General features: G+C 45.9%; 1 protein-coding gene across 2 annotated transcripts in view; it reads left to right on the forward strand.

Annotated features, from left to right (window-relative positions):
* ttn.1 (titin, tandem duplicate 1) overlaps positions 1 to 21,210 on the forward strand; it is a 153,251-nt gene that overhangs the window by 109,875 nt on the left and 22,166 nt on the right. For both annotated transcript variants that reach the window (XM_062402149.1, XM_062402150.1), the window contains 9 exons: positions 66 to 17,396; positions 17,493 to 17,789; positions 18,028 to 18,612; positions 18,770 to 19,072; positions 19,166 to 19,462; positions 19,543 to 19,830; positions 19,981 to 20,286; positions 20,478 to 20,780; positions 20,862 to 21,167. In XM_062402149.1, the coding sequence (XP_062258133.1) occupies positions 66 to 17,396; positions 17,493 to 17,789; positions 18,028 to 18,612; positions 18,770 to 19,072; positions 19,166 to 19,462; positions 19,543 to 19,830; positions 19,981 to 20,286; positions 20,478 to 20,780; positions 20,862 to 21,167 (20,016 nt within the window). The remainder of the gene's footprint in view (positions 1 to 65; positions 17,397 to 17,492; positions 17,790 to 18,027; positions 18,613 to 18,769; positions 19,073 to 19,165; positions 19,463 to 19,542; positions 19,831 to 19,980; positions 20,287 to 20,477; positions 20,781 to 20,861; positions 21,168 to 21,210) is intronic.

Here is a 21,210-nt window from a genome sequence, read left to right on the forward strand (position 1 = left end):
GCAGTATTTACAGAATGTTGTATTCAGTTTTAAAAGATTAACCAATTATTTTTTATATTTGGTAGATTTGCCTGGACCTCCAGTCAATCCAAGAGTCACAGACACAACAAAGACCACTGCCACCCTGAACTGGGGAAAACCTCTCGATAACGGCGGTTGTGACATCACTGGATATGTTATTGAACACAAGAAGGAAGGCTCAGAAGAATGGGTCAAGGATACCCCTTCATCTCTACTTAGAATAACCGAATTTGTTGTTCCCGAGCTGGACACCGGTGTAAAATACCACTTTAGAATTAGTGCTGTGAATGCTAAGGGGGCAGGTGAACCTGCCGAAACTCAGGAACTGATGGACATTGTGGAGCGTGCAGCTGAGCCAGACTTGGAGCTAGATATTGAGCTGAGAAGAACCCTCGTCGTTAGGGCTGGCTGTTCCATCCGCCTCTTTGTGCCAATCAAGGGACGTCCTACACCAACAGTCAGCTGGACTAAGGAAGGTGGCCCTGTCCCACGTGCAGTCATTGACAGCACTGAATCATTTACAATGCTGATCATTCCTGAGAGTTCAAGGATTGATGCAGGCAAATATCAGCTTACTCTTGAAAACTCAAGTGGTAAGAAGACTGCTGATATACATGTGAGAGTTCTGGATTCTCCTGGACCCCCACTAAATCTAAAACCAATCAAGATTGACAAAGACAGCATTACTCTCCAGTGGGAGATGCCTCTCATTGATGGTGGAGCCAAGATCACAAGCTATGTCATCGAGAAGAGAGAATCAACACGAAAGGCCTTTGCTACTGCTATTACAAATTGCCCACACACTTCAGTCAGGATCAGTGAACTGGGTGAAGGCTGTGAGTACTATTTCAGAGTATCTGCAGAGAACGAGTATGGTATTGGTGAACCAGTCGAAACTGCAGATCCAATCCGTGCATCCCAGGCACCAACTCCTCCAGAGAGTATTATTCCTACTGATATCACCAAGACTTCTGTGAGCCTGGCATGGACTAAACCCAAGCACGATGGTGGAAGCAGAATTACAGGATATGTCCTGGAAGCCCAGAAGAAGGGAACTGATCAGTGGGCCCATGTAACAACAGCCAAGTGCATGGATTTCACAGTAAAAAATCTGAATGAGAATGAGGAGTACATTTTCCGAGTAATGGCTGTCAACCTGTCGGGCAGAAGCACCCCACGTGAGAGCAAACACATAGTTGTTAGGGATTCCACAATAGTGCCTGAGTTTGACCTGCGCGGCGTGTGTCATAAGACTGTTATTGCTAAAGCTGGAGATGAAATCAAAGTAGAAATCCCAGTTATGGGACGTCCTAGACCAACTGTCTCTTGGCAGAAGGATGGTGCAGCCCTGAAGCTCACACAGAGAACCAATGTGGAAACCACTTCTGCTACTGTTATCCTTAGCATCAATGAATGCAATAGAGCAGACAGTGGTGTATACACCATGACAGGAAAGAACATTGTTGGTTCTGTGACAGATAACATCACTGTGAAAGTACATGATGTACCTGGGCCACCCAAGGGACCAGTTAACATTGTGGAAATATCCCGTACAAATTGCATATTTGCATGGGACCCTCCTGAGAATGACGGAGGTGTTCCAATTAATAATTATGTGGTTGAGATCAGAGATACAACTTCCCAAACGTGGACCGAGCTGTCTTCTACTATCATCCGTACCATGTTCAAAGCCATTCGGTTAACCACTGGTTCAGAATACCAATTCAGGGTAAAGGCTAAGAACAGATACGGTGTTGGACCTCCCATCACCTCAGAGGCTGTGGTGGCAGCTTATACATTTAAAGCCCCAGGACCCCCTGGTACTCCAAATGTTGTTTCATTCACCAAGGACTCTATAACAATAGGCTGGAATGAGCCTGTGTCTGATGGTGGAAATGAGGTCATTGGTTATCATGTTGAAAGGAAAGAAAGAAGCAGCATTACATGGCAAAAGATCACCAAGATTATTGTGAAAGGAAATATCTTTAAATCAACCGGGCTTGAAGCTGGAGGAGCCTATGAATTCCGTGTCATGGCTGAAAACATGGCAGGCATTGGTAAGCCCAGCAAGGCCTCCGAAGCAATACTGGCCTTGGACCCAGTAGACCCACCAGGCCAACCTCTACCAATATTTGTCAATAAAAATGTCATCACTATTCAGTGGACAAAGCCTGAGTATGATGGTGGATTCAAAATCACTGGCTACACAGTGGAGAAGAAAGAACTGCCGACTGGACGCTGGAGCCGAGCCAATTTCACCAACATCATTGAGACGGCATTCACTGTCAGTGGACTGACTCAAGATGCGTCCTACGGGTTCCGTGTCATAGCCAGAAACTCCGCAGGAGCAGTTAGCATTCCATCTGAGCCTTCAGACCCAATCATGTGCACAGATGACGTAATTGAGCCACGCATTATGGTTGATGCCATCTTCAAAGATGTTGTTCCCCTAAAGGCAGGAGAGTCCTTCAAGCTTGATGCTGACATAGCTGGTCAGCCAACACCATCTATGGTTTGGACCAAGAATGGAAAAGAGGTTGAGAACACAATGAAACTGGGCGTTAAGTTCACTGAACTGACAACCACGCTGACCAACAAGGACTCTATCAGATCAGATGGTGGAGAATTTGTTTTGACTGCCACTAATGTTGGTGGATTTGCAAAGCACATCTTTAATGTTAAAGTGCTTGACAGACCAGGGCCACCTGTTGGACCTCTTAAGGTAACTGATGTCACAGCTGATAACTGCGTACTGACCTGGGCTCCACCTGCAGATGATGGTGGTGCCAAGATTGAAGGATATGTGATCGAAAAACGGGAGTCAAGCAGACTGGTTTGGACTAATGTGGCTTCAGACCTGAAAGTAACACAACATACGGTGACGAAGCTGCTCAAAGGGAATGAATATATCTTCAGAGTTATGGCAGTGAACAAATACGGAGTTGGCGAGTCTCTTGATTCAGAATCCACTGTTGCAGACAACCCATATGTGGTTCCAGATCCTCCAGAGAATCCTGAGGTGACAGCTATCACTAAAGATTCAATGGTTGTTATGTGGCAAGCTCCCAAGAGTGATGGCGGAACTCCCATCACTAACTACAATATTGAAAGGAAAGACAAAATAGGCCTCCGCTGGGTCAAATGCAACAAGAGGAAGGTCAAAGATCTTCAGTTCAGGGCAGGAGGCCTTGTTGTCGGACATGAATATAAATTCAGAATAATTGCAGAGAATGCTGCTGGAGTTAGCACACACAGTGTCTCCAGTCCATTTTACAAGGCAACGGATGCACTCTACATACCAGGGCCTCCATGCAACCCTAGAATCCTAGACACAACCAGGTCCTCAATTACTGTTGCCTGGAACAAACCTTTATACGATGGAGGCTCTGACATCACTGGCTACATAGTAGAAACCTGCATCCCATCTGAAAAGGAGGAGGAGGAGGAATGGACCATTGTGACACCCAAAGAAGGTCTCCTAGCCACCTCATTCACCATTATTAACCTGAAAGAGAACCAGGAGTACAAGATCAACGTTTCTGCTCTCAACAGTGAAGGAATTGGAGAGGCAGCATCTGTACCTGACAATGCCAAGGCAGAGGACAGGCTCCTCCCACCTGAAATTAATTTGGATGCTGATCTTCGCAAAGTTGTCAGTCTTAGAGCTTGCTGCTCTCTCCGACTCTTTGTGCCTATCAGAGGCAGACCGTGTCCTCAAGCTAAATGGACCAAAGGAGATGGTGAGGCTATTGAGAGGGCAACCATTGACAGCACAACATCATATACATCACTTGTAATTGAAAATGTCAACAGATTTGACAGTGGAAAATATAATCTTACAGTTGAAAACAGTTCTGGCTCCAAGACAGTTACAGTCCAAGTGAGGGTGCTTGATACACCTAGTGCCCCACAGAACCTGAAGATTACTGCTGTAACAAAAGAAGCTGTCTCTCTGACTTGGGATCCACCAGTGAATGATGGAGGAGTAAAGATTAAGAACTATATTGTTGAAAAACGTGAGTCCACAAGGAAAGCATATGCCACAGTCAATGCTCTCTGCCACCATACCACCTTCACAGTTGACCACCTCCTGGAAGGATGCAACTATTACTTTAGAGTTCTGGCTGAGAATGAATATGGCGTTGGTCTACCCATTGAGACCGGTGAATCAGTTAAAGTGTCTGAAAAACCACAGCCACCTCGCAAAGTCTCTCTTAAGGATGTTACCAAAAATAGTGTGACTCTCTCTTGGGAGAAGCCAGAGCATGACGGTGGCAGCAGAATAGGCTGTTATGTTGTTGAGATCCAGCCTAAGGGTGTTGACAAGTGGACCCAGGCTGTGATTGTAAAGGAAACAGAAGCTACAATTAGTGGACTTAATGCAGGTGAAGAATACATGTTCCGTGTAGCAGCAAGAAATGAGAAGGGTACAAGTGACCCACGTCAAATTGGAGTGCCTGTGATTGTCAAAGATCTTGTGATTGCACCTGTTGCCAAAATGTTGTTCAACACATTTAGTGTGTTGGCAGGAGAAGACTTGACAGTGGATGTTCCATATGTTGCACGTCCCAAAGCAGCTATATCCTGGGTAAAGGACGGTCAGCCTATGAAGAGAACTACCAGAGTCAACTTTAGTTCAACAGACACGTTGCTGAACCTCAAAATAAAAGAGGCTACCAAAGATGACGTCGGACAATACCTCATTACTATTAGCAACACAGCAGGAGAGACAACTGCAATCATTGGCATTGTTGTTCTTGACAAACCCGGCCAGCCAGGTGGTCCAGTTCAGGTAGAGGAGGTCACCTCTGACAGTGTAACTATCTCCTGGAACCCACCAGAATATGATGGTGGTTGCACCATCAAAAACTACATTGTGGAAAAGAGAGACACATCCACAACTAACTGGATGGTTGTTTCACCTAACCTTGCACGGACAAAAATCAAGGCAGGCCGATTGAAGACTGGCTCTGAGTACCAGTTTAGAATCACAGCAGAAAACAGATATGGAAAAGGCCCAACTCTTCAGTCAGATAGTATTGTTGCACAATATCCATACAAGCTCCCAGGGCCCCCAGGAACACCATCCATTGCAGCCTGGACCAAGGACAGCATGGTTGTGATCTGGAACGAACCTGTTATCGATGGCGGAAGCTCTATCTTGGGCTATCATCTTGAGCGAAAAGAGAGGAACAGCATTATGTGGGTCAAACTCAACAAGTCTATTATTACTGACCAAACCTTCAAGACCAGTGGTTTGGAAGCAGGGATGGAGTATGAATACAGAGTTTATGCTGAAAACATTGTTGGAATAGGCAAAGTTAGCAAAGTGTCCGAGGGTCATATTGCTAGAGATCCTTGTGATCCTCCTGGCACCCCAGAGGCAACAAAGATCACCAAAGACTCTTTGACCATTGTTTGGACCAAGCCCGAGTATGATGGAGGTGCAAAGGTTACAGGCTACATTGTGGAAAAGAAAGAGTTACCTGAAGGTCGTTGGCAGAAGGCTAACTTTACGAACATCATTGAGACAGAATATGTTGCAACTGGACTTCTACAGGACAATCAGTATGAGTTCCGTGTCATTGCCAGAAATGCCGCCGGGGTTTATAGTTTGCCCTCTTACAGCACTGGCCCTATCACTGCAAGGGATGAGATTGAACCACCGGGTATCAGCATTGACCCAGAGTACACACAGATCATTATGGTTAATGCAGGAGAAAATTTCAAGATTGATGCAGATGTTCACGGCAAACCACTACCCTCTATCCACTGGATGAAGGGAGATCAGGAATTGGGCAACACTATTCATAGAGAAATTAAGAACACAACCACCAAGGCTTATATATCTGTCAAGGAAGCAAAACTTTCAGATGGAGGCCAGTATACGCTGCTATTGAAAAATCCGGGAGGTGAAAAGGCTGTGCAGGTCAATGTGGTTGTTCTAGATAAACCTGGAGAACCTCAAGGACCTCTTGTTGTTACAGGGATATCCAAAGACCGATGCTGCCTTGCATGGAAACCACCAATGCAAGATGGTGGTAGCAAGATCTCTCACTACTTGGTGGAGAGGAGAGAGACAAGCAGATTAGTATGGACTGTTGTAGACCCCAAGGTAGAAAATATTTGTCTAAGGGTCACTAAGCTCTTGGAAGGAAATGAGTACATCTTCAGAGTCCGTGCTGTCAACCAGTTTGGAGTGGGTGCACCACTTGCTTCTTCTGCTGCCATAATCAAAGATCCTTATTTACCCCCGGGGTCTCCCAGGAGCTTAGAAGTTTCGGATATTAAGAAAGATTCAATGATGCTCACTTGGGAGGCTCCCTCTGAAGATGGGGGCAGTCCTATCACTGGATACATAATTGAGAAACATGACAAAGAAGGAGTACGATGGACCAGATGCAACAGACAAACAGTCACTGATTTGACTTTCAAGCCGACCGGACTCCTGGAAAACCACAGTTATGAATTCAGAGTTGTTGCTGAGAATGCTGTTGGTGTTGGTGAGCCAAGCTCCCCGACAGTATTCTACAAAGCTCTTGATCCCATTTTCAGACCTGGCCCACCACACAATCCAAGAGTTACTGACACAACTAAAACATCAGTTTTCCTGTCATGGGGTAAGCCTGTCTGTGATGGAGGCTGTGAGATTCAGGGATACATTGTTGAGTGCTGCACTACTACAATACCAGCAGTGCTAGATGAGGCATCTGCTGAAGCCCAAGCTGCAGAGGCACCTGCCACAGATGCACCTGCTGAGGAGTGGACAATGTGCACACCACCAACCGGTGTCAAGAAGACCAAATTTGAAGTTGCAAATCTGAAAGAAAACCAGGCCTACAAGCTTAGAGTGTGTGCCATTAACAAAGTTGGAGTTGGTGAGAATGCTGATGTCTCTGGAGCTGTTGTTGCCCTCGACAGGACAGAAGAGCCAGACCTTGACATTGACCCAGAAATGAGGAAGATTGTAATTATTAAAGCTGGAGCTTCCCTTAGGCTGTTTATCCCCATTAAGGGAAGGCCAACTCCTACCATCACGTGGGATAAGGATGAAGCTGCCCTTAAAGAGACTGCTCAGCTTGAGGTGACCAGCAGTTACACATCCCTTGTAATTGATAACATGAGCAGAACTGACAGTGGAAAATACACCGTCACTGCCTCAAACGCCAGTGGAACCAAGTCCGCATTTGTTGTTGTCCGTGTTCTCGACACACCTAGTGCTCCTGTTAACCTGAAAGTGATAGAAATTACAAATCAATCAGTGACACTGGCATGGGCACCACCTATGTTAGATGGTGGGTCCAAGATCAAGAACTACATTGTTGAAAAGAGAGAAAGCACACGAAAAACATTTTCAGCTGTTGTAACAAATTGTCATGCTCTTGCATGGAAGATTGAGCCACTCCAGGAAGGTTGTAGTTACTTCTTCCGTGTCATTGCTGAGAATGCACATGGTGTTGGCCTGCCTGCAGCCACTGCAGACGCTCTTAAGGTGTCAGAGGTGCCACAGTCACCAAAGACCTTGAATGTTACAGACCAAACAAAAACAAGCATCTCTTTGGCTTGGGAGAAGCCCGAGTATGATGGTGGTAGCAGAGTCATCCAGTACCTGCTCGAGGTGCAACTTAAGGGCCAGGAGAAATGGTCTGGTGTTAACACTTTTAAGACAATGGAGGCTACTGTTCCCAATCTCAACCCAGGGGAGGAGTACCTCTTCAGAGTTACTGCAATTAATGATAAGGGCAAGAGTGACCCCAAAGTCCTTGCGGGTCCAGTCATGACAAAGGATTTGGTGTTTGAGCCTGATGTTCGTCCCGCATTCAGCAGCTATAGTGTCCATATTGGCAAAGACATGAAGATTGAAATTCCTATCTTTGGACGTCCTAAACCAACAGTCACATGGACTAAAGATGGAGCTCCTATGAAGTTCACCACCAGAGTCAATACTCTCAATACACCCAGAGATACAACACTTAGCATTAAGGAGGCTGCAGGGGATGATGGTGGCATGTACAGTATAAATGTTGCTAATTCAGCTGGAAAGAAAGACACAACTGTTGAAGTCATTGTGCTTGACAAACCTGGCCCTCCATCCGGCCCTGTAAGGTTCGATGAAATCACAACACAGAGTATCACTATTTCATGGGACCCACCTAAACACAATGGTGGCTGCCAGATTTCAAACTACATTGTGCAAAAGAGAGATACTACTACTCCAACATGGGAAAACGTTAGCATCAACTATGCCAGAACCTCCATTAAAGTGCCTAGACTGAAGACAGGAGCAGAGTACCAGTTCAGGATCATTGCTCAAAACCGCTATGGCAAGAGTCATGGCCTGGATTCATCTGCTGTGGTCGCTCAATACCCATACAGAGAGCCAGGCCCGCCAGGCACCCCCTTCATTTCCTCTCTTTCAAGGGACCACCACGTTGTTGAGTGGCATGAGCCTGTCACAGATGGAGGCAGCACTGTTCTTGGCTATCATCTTGAAAGAAAAGAGAGGAATAGTATTCTCTGGGTCAAGATCAACAAGACACTAATTCACGATACGATCTTCAAGAGTCATCCATTGGAGGAAGGTGTTGAGTATGAATACAGAGTTTATGCTGAAAATATTGTGGGTATTGGCAGGTGTAGTAAGATCTCAGAGGGCTCTATAGCCCGTGACCCATGTGATCCACCTGGTACACCAGAGGCCTTCCATGTCACCAAAGATACCATCGTCATTCAGTGGACTAAGCCTGAATATGATGGTGGCAGTAATATAACTGGCTATACTGTGGAGAAGCGGGACCTGCCAGAGGGCAGGTGGGGCAGGGCAAACTTCACTAATGTGATTGAGACACAGTTTACTGTGACAGGACTGACTGAAAATGCTCAGTATGACTTCAGAGTCATCGCTAAAAATGCTGTTGGCACCATCAGCAAGCCGTCCTACAACAGTGGACCAATCACTGCAAGTGACAAGCTGGAGGCACCCAAGTTCTCCATTGACCCTGCATTCACCAAGACCATTATAATCAATGCTGGAGAGACATTCAAGCTTGATGCAGATGTCCGAGGAAAGCCACTGCCTACAATCCAGTGGTACAAGGATGAAAAACCAATTGAGAATACGCTCCGACTCGAGATTAAAAACACAGAAAACCATGCGATGATCCTCATCAAGGACGCCATAAGGATTGATGGTGGAATGTACACACTCCAACTGACAAATGAGGCTGGCAGTGAGACTGTGCCATTTAAGGTTGTGGTCCTGGATAGACCTAGCCAATGTGAGGGACCCCTTCACATCACTGGAGTAGCTGAAAACAGATGCACACTGGTGTGGCGTGCCCCTCTTCATGATGGAGGTAGTCCTATTAAACATTACATCATTGAGAGAAGAGAAACCAGCCGTCTAGCTTGGACTGTAGTTTCTAACATCTGTGAGACCACATCCTATAAAGTCACCAAATTACTGGAAGGTAATGAGTACATGTTCCGTGTCATGGCTGTTAACAGTTACGGTATCAGTGAGCCACTTGGATCTGGTGGAGTGATTATGAGGACACCATTTGTTCCTCCTGGTCCACCTCACATTGAGGATGTATCAAACATTGCTCATGATAGCATGACCATTAGTTGGTCTGCCCCTGAGAGTGATGGAGGCAGTGAGATTACCAATTACTTAATCGAAAAGAAGGACAGAAGTGGTATCAAATGGACCAGATGCAATCGGCAGAAGGTCACGGACCTCTCCTTCAGAGTTACAGGATTAACCACAGGCCACGAGTATGAGTTCAGAGTAGCTGCAGAGAATATTGTTGGAATGGGAGAACCAAGCCTTCCAAGTTCAAACTACAAGGCCTGTGATCCCAAGTACAAACCTGGAGCCCCCGCATATGTGAATGTAATTGACTCCACAAAGAGTTCCCTAACAGTGGCATGGGGTAAGCCTCTGGCTGATGGTGGCAGTGCCATTCAAGGATACATTGTTGAAGTCTGCAAGGCTGAGCAGGAAGAATGGGCCATGGTTACTCCCCCCACTGGCCTACGTGTCAACAAATTTGAAATTACCAAACTTACTGAGGGTCAGGAATACAAGATACAGGTGTGTGCTCTGAACAAACTAGGAGTTGGTGAACCAGCAGTGCTCTCTGGAACAGCAAAGCCAGAGGATAGAGTGGACCCACCAGAAATCCGCTTGGACTCTGAGCTGAGGAAGGGCATCACTGTGAAAGCCGGTGGATCTGTTAGAATCCATATTCCATTTAAGGGCAGGCCAACACCTGAGATTAGATGGACTAAGGATGAGGGAGCCCTGACTGACAAAGCAGTGCTGGAGAAGGCTCCAAACTTCACACAGCTGTCCATTGACTCGTGTGATAGGAGTGATTCAGGAAAATACAGCCTCAGTCTGACCAACAGCAGTGGCTCTGTGTCTGAGTTTGTTGTCGTCAAAGTCCTGGATACACCTGGAGCCCCACAGAATCTTGTGGTTAAAGATGTGAAAAAGGACTCTGTCACTCTTGTATGGGATGTTCCACTGATTGATGGGGGTTCCAAAACGAAGAACTATGTCATTGACAAACGTGAATCAACCAAAAAAGCATATTCAAATGTGTCCGCTAAATGCACCAAGACAACATTCAAAGTTGAGAACCTAATTGAAGGTGCTATGTATTACTTCAGAGTCATGGCTGAGAATGACTATGGGGTCGGCCAAGCTGTTGAAACAAAGCAAGCTTCCAAAGCCTCTGAGGTCCCACAACCTGTTAGAAAAGTCTTCCTCACTGATGTCACCAAGGCCAGTGCCTCACTGGCATGGGAGAAACCAGAGCATGATGGAGGCAGTAGAATTGGTGGCTACCTAATTGAGATGCAGCCTAAGGGTACAGATAAGTGGGGAGTTGCAACAAATACAAAGACATGTGAGGGCACTGCCAAAGGACTCACAGCTGGGACAGCATACCTATTCCGTATTATTGCTTACAATGAGAAGGGTAAGAGTGAACCAGTGGCACTTGCTGCACCTGTTATTGCCAGTGACATGACTGTGGAGCCAAGCATTAAGATGCAATTCAACACTTACAGTGTTTTGTCTGGAAAGGACCTGAAGTTGGAATTCCCTGTGCTTGGCAGGCCCAAACCTAGAGTCACCTGGACCAAGGATGGTGAGCCTTTAAAGGTGACATCCAGAATCAATGTGGTAAACACTCCAGCAACAACAGCAATTCAGATTACTGAGGCATGCAAAGATGACTTAGGAAAATACTCCATAACAGCGACCAATGCTGCTGGTACAATCACTGAGGATGTGTCTGTCATTATCCTTGACAAGCCCGGTGCACCAACGGGTCCAATCAAGATAGTTGAAGTGAGCAACACCTTTGTCCATCTTGCCTGGGAGCCTCCAGTGTACACAGGTGGATGCCAAGTGAAGAACTATATTGTAGAGAAGAGAGATACGACCACCACAACATGGCAGTCAGTCACCACACAGCTTGCTAGAACCGCCCTCAAAGTCACCAAGCTGAAGACTGGTGCTGAATACCAGTTCAGAATTATAGCTGAAAACAGATATGGAAAAGGTGCTTCCCTGGACTCCAAGTCCATTGTCGTACAATATCCATACAAAACACCAGGGCCTCCTGGAACACCACATGTCCAATCCGCAACAAAGGAAATGATGATCATTGAATGGAATGAGCCAGTCAATGATGGTGGAAGTTCAGTCATTGGTTACCATCTGGAAAGCAAAGAGAGAAACAGCATCCTGTGGAACAAACTGAACAAGACTCTCATCACTGATACTCAGTTCAAGATCTGTAATCTCGAGGAGGGTATCGGATACGAATTCAGAGTTTATGGTGAAAACATTGTTGGTATTGGTAGATGCAGTAAAGTGTCGGAGTCCTTTGTGGCTCGTGACCCATGTGATCCTCCAGGTGCTCCGGAAGCTGTTTCTATTTGTAAGAATCTGATCAAGATTCAGTGGACCAAACCTCAGTACGATGGTGGCAGCAAAGTAAATGGATATATTGTAGAAAGGAAAGATGTTTCCTCCCCCGATGGACGCTGGGTCAGATCTAACTTCACTAATATAATTGAGACTGAGTATACCACCACTGGTCTGACAGAGAAGGAGCAATATGAATTTAGAGTTATTGCAAGAAATGCAGCAGGAGTCTTCAGTGAACCATCCGACAGCTCTGGTCCTATTACTGCTACTGATGAAATTGAACCACCAACGGCTTCAATGGATCCCAAATACAAGGATGTCATTATTGTTAATGCTGGAGAACACTTGGTTCTTGATGCAGACATTCATGGAAAACCACTTCCAGATGTTGCCTGGCTAAAAGAGGGCAAGGAAATGGATAAAGCCCTGCGCATTGAACTGAAAACTACACAGAAGCGTGCAGCCATGACCATTAAGGATGTAACCAAGCTTGACAGTGGTCACTATGACCTTGTGCTCAAAAATCTAGGTGGTACCAAAACCTTCCCTATCACTGTCAAAGTTCTTGATAAACCAGGTCCACCCACTGGACCCATGAAAGTGACAGGGGTCCTGGCTGACAGGTGTATCCTTTCCTGGTCTGAGCCAGCTCTGGATGGTGGGGCCAGTGTCATTCACTACGTCTTGGAGAAGAGGGAGACTAGCAGGTTGTCATGGACAGTGGCCGCACCAAATATCAAGGGTCTGTACCATAAAGTAAAAAATTTGCTCCCTGGAAATGAATATATCTTCAGAGTCAGAGCAGTGAACAAATATGGTATTGGTGATTGTCTGGAAAGTGAACCCACAATTGCATGCAATCCGTACAAGCCACCCAGTGCCCCTGGAACTCCCGAAGCCAGTCAGATCACAAAGGACTCAATGGTTCTGTCATGGACCACTCCAGAACAGAATGGTGGAGCTGATATTGAAGGCTACCACCTGGAAAAACGTGACAAAGATAGTGTAAGGTGGACAAAATGCAACAGACAAAAGCTGACGGACACCCACTTCAAGGTCACAGGTCTGATGACGGATCACTTCTATGAGTACCATGTTGCTGCTGAAAATCAGGCTGGAATAGGTGACCTCAGTGAACTGTCCCTCTCCTACAGAGCATGTGATGCTACAACACCCCCTGCACCTCCACACCATCCTAAAGTTACAGACTACACTAAGTCTTCCGTGTCTTTGTCATGGGGGAAACCTGACTTTGATGGAGGCGCATACATCAAGGGCTACCTTGTTGAAATGAGGGAGTATACACCAGTACCTGAATCAACAGAGGAGGCAGAAGTAGCACCAGCAGTAGAGGCACCAACTGAAAAAGAATGGACTATTTGCACTCCACCCACTGGTATTCAAGCCACTAAACTCACCATCACAGACCTGAAGGAGGGCGGAGAGTACCAGTTCCGTGTCTGTGCTATCAATTCTGAGGGTGTTGGGGAGGCTGCTAATGTCAGTGGCACTGTGCTTACATCTGATAGAGTGGAAGCACCAGAGATTGAACTGGATGCTGCTCTCAGAAAAGTGGTATCTGTCCGTGCTGGTGGAACTCTGCGTCTGTTTGTCGCCATTAGAGGACGGCCTGAACCTGCGGTTAAATGGGAAAAAGTTGAGAGTACTCTCACAGAGCGTGCCGCAATCGACACAACCAGTTCTTACACGATGCTTGTTATTGACAACGTCAACCGCTTTGACAGTGGGAAATACTCGCTTTCCCTGGAGAACAGCAGTGGTACAAAATCAGCGTTTGTTGCAGTGAGAATTTTGGATTCACCAAGCGCACCACAAAACTTTGGTGTGAAGGAGCTCAAGAAGGATTCAGTGACTCTTGCCTGGGATACTCCACTCACTGATGGTGGATCTAAAATCACAAACTACATTGTAGAGAAGAGAGAGTCTGTCAGGAAGGCCTACACTACCGTAACCAGCAATTGCATAGCCAACTCATTTAAGATTGAAGAGCTACCTGAGGGTGGAACTTTCTACTTCAGAGTCTGTGCTGCTAATGAATATGGCCTAGGACAGATGGTTGAAACCAAAGAAATCAAAGTATCTGAGGTACCTCTGCCACCAAGCAAGGTTACCCTTGTAGATTTGACAAAGACCAGCGTATCATTGGCATGGAGCAAACCTGCTCATGATGGTGGAAGCAAGGTTATGTGTTACAATGTAGAATTTATGCCCAAGAGTGGAGATAAATGGGGCACAGCCTGCACAGTCAAGGTGCCTGAAGCAAATATTCCTAATCTGACTCCTAATGAAGTCTATTTATTCAGAGTTGTTGCAATCAACGAGAAAGGAAAGAGTGAGCCGAAGGATCTGGGCTTGCCTGTGGTTGCAAAGGATGTTGCAATTGAGCCCTCAGTTAACTTACTTTTTACTACATACAGTGTGAAGGCTGGGGATGACCTCACTCTTGAGGTTCCTGTAAGAGGCAGGCCAAAGCCTGTTGTAGCCTGGAAGAAAGATGGTCTTCCTTTAAAACAAACATCATCAGTCACCATCTTAAACACTGCAACCTCATCCAAAATACTCCTCAAAGAAGCTAGCAGAGAACACGTTGGCAAATATGCTATCACCCTGGCCAACACAGGAGGAACTGTCACCACAGATATTTCTGTAGTTGTCCTTGATAAACCAGGTCCACCCAATAGTATTAAGGTTGATGCTGTGACCTCAGACAGCATCACACTGTCCTGGTCCCCACCAGATTATGATGGTGGCTGCTCCATCAGTAACTATATTGTAGAGAAGAGAGACACAAACACACAAGAATGGCAAATGGTTGCAAGTAATGTTGCCAGAACAAGTTACAAGGCTGGCCGCCTCACACATGGTGCAGAATACCAATTCCGTATCTATGCTGTCAACCGTTATGGAAAGAGTACATATCTGGATTCACCTGGAATTTTTGCTCAGTATAACTTCAAACAACCTGGACCTCCTTCCACGCCCATAGTTAAATTGGCCACCAAGTCCTACATGTTGGTGACCTGGAATGAGCCAGTCAATGATGGTGGAAGTTCTGTTCTGGGCTACCATCTGGAGAGAAAGGAGCGTTCCAGCATTCTGTGGACAAAGATGAACAGAGGAATGATTAAAGATACAGAATACAAAGTCAATGGAATTGAAGAGGGCATGATGTATGAATACCATGTTTATGCTGAAAATATTGCTGGCATTGGTAAATGTAGCAAAGCTTGTGAAGCTGTAGCAGCCAGAGATCCATGTGATCCCCCAGGCACACCTGTGGTCACTGCTGTTACCAGAACATCTGTCTCCCTTTCTTGGGAAAAACCAGGGTATGATGGGGGAGCAAAGGTTTCTGGCTACTCCATTGAACGTAGAGATCTTCCAGAAGGACGCTGGACAAGGTGCAACTTTACCAATGTGCCAGAGACCCACTATGATGTGACAGGCCTAACAGAAAATAGCCAGTATGACTTCCGTGTCATTGCTAAGAATGCAGCCGGATTGTTCAGCGGACCATCTGACAACACTGGTTCCATCACTGTCAAGGATGATGTGGATCCACCACGCATCATGATGGATGTAAAGTTTAGAGAGACAGTGTTAGTGAAAGCAGGTGAAACTCTGAAGATTAATGCTGACTTGGCCGGGCGTCCTGCTCCTGTCATCTCCTGGACGAAGGATGGCAAAGATATTGAGTTGAGAGCCAGAATCCAAGTAGTCTCTACAGATACCAGCACTTCTGTCATTGTTAAGGACTGCATCAGAACAGATTCTGGAAAGTATGCCCTGACTCTACAAAATATTGCCGGAAAAGTTACTATGCCAATAGACTGTATAATTATTGATAAGCCCGGACCCTCAGCAGGACCTCTGCAGATTACAGGTCTCACAGCTGAGCAGTGCACCCTGTCATGGGGTCCTCCTCAGGAGATTGGTGGTGCTGATATCACACATTACATTGTTGAGAAGCGTGAGACCAGTCGCTTGGCATGGACACTGGTGAAGGAAGACATCTCAAAAACATACCTCAAAGTCACCGGATTGCTAAAGGGCAATGAATATGTCTTCAGGGTTTTGGCTGTCAACAAGCATGGACGTGGTGAGGCTCTGGAGAGTGATACCGTAAAGGTCACAGATCCATACACTATTGCAACTGCCCCAGCTAATGTTGATGTCACAACCATAACTGGAGATTCAATGACCCTCACCTGGTGCAAGCCAGCCAGTGATGGAGGCAGTCCAATTACTGGATATGTAATTGAGCGACGCGAGAAGACAGGAATGCGTTGGGTCAGAGTGATCAGAGATCCAGTTGTTGAATGTACCAGTGTAGCAACCAAACTGCGCAAGGGTTGTGAGTATGACTTCAGAGTGTATGCTGAAAATGCTGCTGGTCTGAGTCCTCCAAGTGAACCATCTGCAACATTTAGAGCAACTGATCCTCTGGTCGTTCCCTCACGCCCAACCAGGCCAAAGCCTGTCAGTTCAACCAAAGACACTGTGTCCATTGTCTGGAAACCACCAACGAATGATGGTGGAGCTCCCGTCCTTGGATACAGTGTTGAATACAGAGACTACATCCGCAAACCAGAGCCAGAGGTAGAGGTAGAGGAAGAAGAGGAAGAATATGAGGAGGAGGAAGAGGAAGTACTTGAATCACCTGAAGAACTAGCAAGATGGGTTGAAGCTATCCCTCTTACTAAGAGCTTGGAATTCACAATCACAGGACTAAAGACTGACACAGAATACGAATTCTGTGTCAAGGCACTAAACAAAGTTGGCAGTAGTGTGCGCAGTCTTTATTCAGATGCAGCTGTAGCAATGGACAGAACTGCAGAGCCATCATTTGATGTTGATATTGAGATGCGTAAAGTACTTAGTGTTAAGCAGGGCACAGCATTTACTCTAAATGTTCCATTCAAGGGAAAACCTGTGCCATCAGTGGAATGGGCCAAGGAGGGTGTTGATCTTAAAGTCAGGGGAACCCTTGAATCAACAGATTCTAGCACTTCCCTGACCATTGAGAAGTCCAGCAGAAATGACTCCGGCGAGTACAGTGTCACAATAGAATCCCCACTGGGAAAAGCAACATTGCCTGTGGTTGTCAAGGTGCTTGATTCTCCTGGCCCCCCTGTCAATGTTAAAGTGTCAGCAGTTACGAGGGATTCAGCAACCCTCACTTGGGAAGCTCCAGAGAACGACGGTGGTGATGCAGTGAAGGTCTATCATGTTGAGAAACGTGAAGCCAGTAAGAAGGCCTGGGTGTCTGTGACCAGCAACTGCCGTGCACTGACTTACAAGGTGGAAGCCTTGCAGGAAGGAGCCATCTATTACCTGAGAATTATTGGAGAAAATGAGCATGGAGTCGGTGTCCCTCAGGAGGCCAAGGCTGGAACCAAGATTACAGGTAACATATGAACGTACTACCTAATAGCTTGATTTTGTTTTGAGCATTTCATGTTCAGTCAAATGTGCTTCATACATGTATTGATGTCTATTACAGAGGCACCAAGTCCGCCCATGAAACTTGGAGTTGCTAATGTTACCAAGGACAGCATCACAATTGCCTGGACCAGACCAGAGTATGATGGTGGTAGCAGAGTTACTGGTTACCTTATTGATGCTCTGGAGAAAGGACAGACCAAGTGGGTGAAGTGTGCCACTGTGAGGACCATGACTCACACTATCAAGAGCCTAAGGGAGAATGCTGAGTACTTCTTCAGAGTGCGAGCTGAGAACCATGCTGGACTCAGTGAACCCAAAGAGATGATCGTACCAATTATTGTCAAGGAAATACAAGGTATTACCTCAACTTTTAAAACAATATTTTGGTATAAATTACTTTATTCATATCATAATTTGTTACTATCGCTAGAAAACTGGATATGACTCACAACGAATATTATGTAATATATTTCTATATAGGAAATGTCTTTTCTGCATACTACAGCAGGAAATGCTGTAATACAATGTCTGTATAATACTAATGGGCGTACTAGTGACATTAATATCACATACCTGTCTTGTTTTGTCAACAGAGGCACCAGAGTTTGACCTGACGAACTACCCGAAGGGTACAGTTTATGTTAAAGAAGGATCCGACCTGACCTTTGAGATTCCTCTCACTGGAAGGCCCATGCCTAAAGTGACCATGTCCAAGAACAATGTTGTCATCAAGGGATCTAAGAGGCTGCTGACAGACGTGACACCAGACAGCTTGATCATCACTCTAAAGGAAAGCATTGCAAGTGATGCTGGCAAATATGAAGTCACTGCCTCAAATGTGGGAGGTACAACAAAGATCTCCGTTATCTTCGTTGTTTTGGCAAGACCCGGCCCCGCTGGTCCAATTGAGATCGGAGAAATTGGCGAGACAACGGTGTGTCTGAAATGGGCACCTCCAGAATATGATGGTGGCAGTCCTGTTACTAACTACATCGTTCTGAAGCGTGAAACCAGCACCCCCAACTGGGCCGAAGTCTCGACTAGTATTGCCAGAAGTATGATCAAGGTGTCTAAGCTGACCAAGGGAGAGGAGTATCAGTTCAGAATCAAGGCTCAAAATCGTTTTGGTGTCAGTGACCACATTGACAGCAAATCAGTCCTGATCAAGCTTCCATACAGTAAGTCAGACAACTTCCCCATCATGTAGATTTAATGATCCTGTTAATTCCTTCACGATAAACATCATTCATGGTACCTTTTGTTGAATAAGACTTGACATAGGTTTATCCTACTATCTCCATGAATAAACACTTACATGAGTACTGTCTGTTGCAGCCATCCCTGGACCTCCATCCACACCTTGGATCAGCTTTGTATCGAGGGAGAACCTGACAATCTGCTGGAATGAGCCAGTAACTGATGGTGGAAACCCTGTGATAGGGTATCATCTCCAGATGAAGGAGAGGAGCAGCATCCTCTGGCAGAAGATCAATAAGACAGCGATCCCAGCAAACCAGTGGCGAGTTGCAAACATCTGCCCTGGCCACATCTATGAGTTCAAGGTGGCAGCTGAAAATGCCGCTGGTATTGGAAAGCTCAGCAAGACCTCTGAGGAGGTGCTTGCTATTGATGCCTGCGGTGAGTGTTTTTACAGCTTTAAATAGTATGAGCTCACGCTTACTATTTACTATTGATTTATTAAAACTGGATCTGTATCACTTTAATATGCAGAGCCTCCAGCAAACGTCCACATCACAGAAGTCACCAAGAACTCAGTCAGCTTGGCCTGGCAGAGGCCTCCATATGATGGTGGCAGCAAGATTACCGGCTACAGTTTGGAGAGAAGGGAAGCCGCCAGTGGAAGATGGGTGAAAGCCAACTTTACCAATATTATTGAAATGGGTTTCACTGTATCTGGACTCAATCAGGATGAGTCTTACGAGTTCAGAGTGTATGCCAGGAATGCTGTTGGTTCTGTCAGCAACCCATCTCTGATTGCTGGCCCAGTCACTTGTGTCGACGCATGTGGTGAGTTTGACTTTACATCTATGGTCACATGTCGTGTTAACTTCAATTTGATCTATATATTAATATGTTATGTCCCACAGGTGCACCAGCCATTGACCTTCCTCCAGAGTATCTTGATGTGGTTCACTACAAGGCTGGAGTTTCACTTAAGCTCAAAGTGGGAATTATTGCCAAACCTCTGCCAACCATTGAGTGGCTCAAGAATGGAAATGAGCTGGTAGCAACCTCTACCATGTCTGTGGAAAGTACAACAGACTCTTCTGCTGTTCTGATCAAGGATGCAAGTCGCTTCAACTCAGGCTCGTATGAGGTCAAGATCAAGAATGTTCTCGGATCGGCATCTGCTACCATCAGGATTGAAATCCTAGGTATTTAGAAATTCATGCTTCACACTTTGACATTTCAACAATTCTTAATTCCTGGGCGCACTGGTAGCTCACTTGGTTAAGCGTTTACAATCAATGTAGAGTCCGATCACGTATTACATTTTCTCAGATTCCCTTCTTTTCCTCCCTTAGACAAACCTGGACCTCCAGCCGGCATCATTAACTTCAACTCCATCACAGCAGACAATATCCTCTTCAGCTGGGAACCTGTGCCTGAGTCTGACCAGGGAGGTTCTAAGGTGACCCACTATATTGTCGAGAGGCGTGAAACCAGCCGAGTGGTCTGGTCCACTGTGTCAGACCAGCACGAGCAGACATATGTCACCGTTGGCAAGCTGGTGCGTGGAAATGAATATGTGTTCCGCGTCATGGGTGTTAATAAGTATGGAGTTGGAGAGTCACTGGAGTCCGAGCCTGTCGTCGCTAAGAATTCCTTTGGTAAGTTTCTGAGCCATAAAGTGCTTAATATGATGTTAAAATAGTTATATCAATTACTACCTGCTGTTTAGTGAGCATCAAATCATTAATATAACTGTTCCTTGTCTTTTTTCTTTGGCTTTTATTAAACAAATGTGTTTCTCATTAGCTTGTCAATTGTATTTCCTCACCACATTTTTCCACTTTTCTAGTGACTCCTGGCCAGCCTCGTACTCCTGAGGTGAACATCATCACCAAGTCCACAATGGTGGTAGAATGGGACAAACCAGGTGTAGATGGAGGCAGCACTGTGTATGGCTATTATCTGGAGAGACGTGATAAGAAGAGCTTGCGCTGGATCAGAGTTTACAAAGACCCTGTCACTGAAATCAAACAGACCGTGTACCACCTGACAGAAGGAAACGAGTACCAGTATCGGGTCTGTGCCATTAACAAGGCAGGAGAGGGCCCGTTCTCTGATGCTTCAGACTGCTACAAGGCGGCCGACCCAGTTGGTAGGTCTACTCACATTCACAAAATGTCCAATAGAAAATACAAATGAACAGCTCCAGCTAACAAACACATATTATTTACAGATCCACCATATGAGCCTTGCAAGCTGAAGGTGGTGGACTCCACCAAGACATCTATCACCTTGGGCTGGTCCAAGCCAGAATGGGATGGTGGCAGTGAGGTCACCAGCTACATGGTGGAGAAGCTTGTCGAGGGAGAGACTGAATGGGCTATGATTACCTCAAAGGGAGAGATCAAGACAAAAGAGTACACAGTTCATGAACTAAAACCAGACGTCAACTACTTCTTCAGAGTATCTGCTGTCAACTGTGCTGGCCGTGGAGAACCTCTGGAGATGACGGAACCTGTGCAAGCTAAAGACATCCTCGGTAAATTTATCAGTGATATTGATAAAGTGAAGTTTGTGTCTTT

The sequence above is a fragment of the Platichthys flesus genome, chromosome 13, assembly GCF_949316205.1.
Source record: "Platichthys flesus chromosome 13, fPlaFle2.1, whole genome shotgun sequence".
NCBI lineage: Eukaryota > Metazoa > Chordata > Actinopteri > Pleuronectiformes > Pleuronectidae > Platichthys > Platichthys flesus.